General features: G+C 37.2%; 1 protein-coding gene across 2 annotated transcripts; it reads right to left on the bottom strand.

Annotated features, from left to right (window-relative positions):
• Positions 1–1,210: 1,210 nt before the first annotated feature.
• Positions 1,211–2,816, bottom strand: LOC147291992 (uncharacterized). 2 transcript variants are annotated; one of them, XM_086238648.1, is made up of 2 exons: positions 2,614–2,816; positions 1,211–2,203 (listed from the first exon to the last, which is right to left on the bottom strand). In XM_086238648.1, exons 1-2 carry the CDS (start codon positions 2,738–2,740, stop codon positions 1,665–1,667), a joined length of 666 nt encoding a protein of 221 aa, XP_086094774.1. In that variant the 5' UTR covers positions 2,741–2,816; the 3' UTR covers positions 1,211–1,664. The 2 variants fall into 2 exon arrangements, with proteins under 2 accessions (XP_086094774.1, XP_086094773.1); XM_086238647.1 differs by having other exon boundaries at positions 1,211–2,218; positions 2,614–2,814.
• Positions 2,817–3,073: the final 257 nt, after the last annotated feature.

Below are 3,073 nucleotides of genomic sequence, written 5' to 3'. Positions count from 1 at the left end.
TCTTGTGAGTACTCTTTTATGTGTGAGTACATGAGAAAGTGTAACAAACTTATTTTGGAGTGCAAAGAACATTTTTCAAACTTATTCAGAGAGTTTTTTATTAGTAGAGAAGTCCAGTAAAGCTAGTCAAATGTCCGGCTTATACAGTATCTTAGCTTTGATGATTCACTTGAATTATTATTTTTTGGATGAAGAAAGATTTATAGAACATGTATTTGGGCTCTCTTTTTTTCGGTACAAATGTATTTGGCCATTTTTATGTACATATGCATGCCCTTACTCTTTTCCTCAAACTTAAGAATGAGGGTCCCATGATTACACATCCTTGGAAGGTAATTAAATATGTATAGAGTTCGACTGGTGAGCATGGGAAGTTAATCTTAAAGACAATAAATTTTGACATCTAGGATCAACTTCGAACTGTGGTCCTAGGTTTTAATACAGTACATATTGAATCGCATTAATAACTCCCTACGCCCCAGGACGAAATATCAAAAAGAAAAGGCATGTGCTCTACTTGGAACCAGAAAATCGGTGGCATGATTTCCAGTTGAGGGTGTTAATGGATTGATTGTCAATCATACATGATTATGTTGAGAAAGAGTAATGTTATATATGGCTCCCAATTTTGACAAATTTTGGTTTGTATGTGAAAAATGTTACTAATCCAACTTCTTTTTCCTACTTTCTTTTTCGGCATGTCACATCACGTCATCACAATTAAAAAAAGAAAAAGAAAAAAACACACCACATCATAACATATTCATATTGTCCAAGAAATGTGGTGAATCTTGCCAGAATAAAGAGCAAAAAGTAAAAGGGTTTGTGAAATGCCCATCAAAATGTTACACTAGCTAGTAATGAGGACTAAGGGTAAGGTGTCCATGATTAAGGAGATTCTACAGTTTCATTATTAAGTACTTAGCATTAGGGCCGGTCATACAAAGATGCATGGCACTTTCATATGGTTCCAGGATTTCAACCAAATCCTGGTTTTGTGGAGGAACATAAATGGACTAGTGTTTGTGCTCTGGAGTAAATTTATATAAATATAATTTGTTCTTTGCTCTCTTGATAGAATTAAGGAGGTCTTACAGCTCTTTTGCTTTTAACGTACAATTTACCATTTGAGTATTATCTCAGACAAAATTTATGTGCTGATCCCATTGGTACGGCTTTGCAGGTTGATTGTTTTGAATAAATCAATAAGTATTTTTCAACTGATAAATTACAAGCTGGTATTACAAAGTAGCCATACAACAGCAAGAGCAAATACAATATTTCATTCAGATGATAAAGTTCCTATGACAATTATTCTATTCCAATAGATGAGTTCCAACCCCATAATAATACTCTTACTTGAGAAAGTACTAGGCTATCTTTAGGGACCTAAGGGAGCAAGTGGCTTCTCAAGGATCGGGATGTGGAAGAAGTGGCTTCTCAAGGATTGGGATGTGGAGGTAATGGAGGAGTGGAACACTGGCATAAACTTATGGGGTTTGGCCATAATCAAGAGGCTTCTTGAAGACTGGAATAGGGGGATGAACAGGCTTCTTAAAGGGTGGAATCTTGAAAATTGGAACTGGTGGAGGGAGTGGCTTCTTGAAAATGGGAATAGGTGGTGGCAATGGCTTCTTAAAGAAGGGCTTTGGTGGAAATGGCTTCTAATTGAAAATGGGAATAGGTGGTAGCAATGGCTTCTTAAAGAAGGGCTTTGGTGGAAATGGCTTCTTGAAAATGGGAATAGGTGGTAGCAATGGCTTCTTAAAGAAGGGCTTTGGTGGAAATGGCTTCTTGACAATGGGAATAGGTGGTAGCAATGGCTTCTTAAAGAAGGGCTTTGGTGGAAATGGCTTCTTGACAATGGGAATAGGTGGTAGCAATGGCTTCTTAAAGAAGGGCTTTGGTGGAAATGGCTTCTTGAAAATGGGAATAGGTGGTAGCAATGGCTTCTTAAAGAAGGGCTTTGGTGGAAATGGCTTCTTGACAATGGGAATAGGTGGTGGCAATGGCTTCTTAAAGAAGAGCTTTGGTGGAAATGGCTTCTTGAAAATGGGAATAGGTGGTGGCAATGGCTTCTTAAAGAAGGGCTTTGGTGGAAATGGCTTCTTGACAATGGGAATCTTGTGAAGAGGTGGTTTCTTGAAGAACGGCTTTGGAGGAAGAACTGCAAACTTCTCCTCTTCATTGAGCTCTGCAGCCTCTGTTGTTTTGAACTCTTCATTTTAGACAGGCATAAAAGAGATGCACATGATTATTAATTTATTATTTATTAGAAAAAAAAAAAAAAACAAAATAACCTTGATTACAGTAAGTAATTATTTCAAAATTGCTTTGAGGAATGATGAGAATTAATGAGGATATCTCCTGCTGTATAAAATCAGTCTTAGTAGTGACCAAAGCCAATAGAAAACATTTAAGTACCTTGAATGCCAAGAAAACTCAACTTTTTCTCATTCAAATGAAAAAAAAAAAAAAAATGCACTATATGGAGCCTACTAAACAACTTTGAAATGACAAATGGTGTTATTAGTCTTATATAATGAAATAAGCAAGTAAGCAACTAACAATTAGCTTTGGCATTGTTCTGTGCTAGCTATATATATATCTCACCTGAAAAAGCTTTGTCTGCCGCTCCAGCTACCTCAACCGTCTTATCGTCAGCATAGCAGAAGCTTACAGCAAACAAGCAGAAGCAGAGACCCAGAAGGGCCCCTTGGAAAGCAGGACGGATCTGCATTGAGAACCCTGCTTATGCTGCAACTGAATAATGGTATAAAAAACACTTAAACCAATTTGGTTTAAGCTTTGGTGTGCTTAATAACTTCCACGGGCCTTGCTATATATAGTAAGTTGGGAGAGCTGTTTAGGAGGCTTAGCTTTGCTTGCACTCAATTAATTGAGGGCTTGATATCATGAGGTTTCATTAAGATTAATGGTGTTAGTACAATGAAACAACATGCTCACCGGCTTTGCAGCTCAAATAGTATTTATTTCCATTGTATGATCTTCCACTTCCCTAACTGTTACCAGTAGCTAGCTTTTTTGTCATTAATACTGAATGAGACTCTGA

The sequence above is a fragment of the Dryas octopetala genome, chromosome 3 (assembly GCF_963921425.1).
Source record: "Dryas octopetala chromosome 3, drDryOcto1.1, whole genome shotgun sequence".
Classification (NCBI taxonomy): domain Eukaryota; kingdom Viridiplantae; phylum Streptophyta; class Magnoliopsida; order Rosales; family Rosaceae; genus Dryas; species Dryas octopetala.
This window is presented reverse-complemented; position numbering and strand designations above follow the sequence as displayed.

Excerpts from the sequence above, each read along its gene's own strand:
- LOC147291992 (XM_086238647.1), bottom strand. The coding sequence starts at position 2,740 with ATGCAGATCCGTCCTGCTTTCCAAGGGGCCCTTCTGGGTCTCTGCTTC. Across the intron at positions 2,219-2,613 it reads GGCAGACAAAGCTTTTTCAG|AGTTCAAAACAACAGAGGCT; the intron begins GTGAGATATATA and ends TCTAAAATGAAG.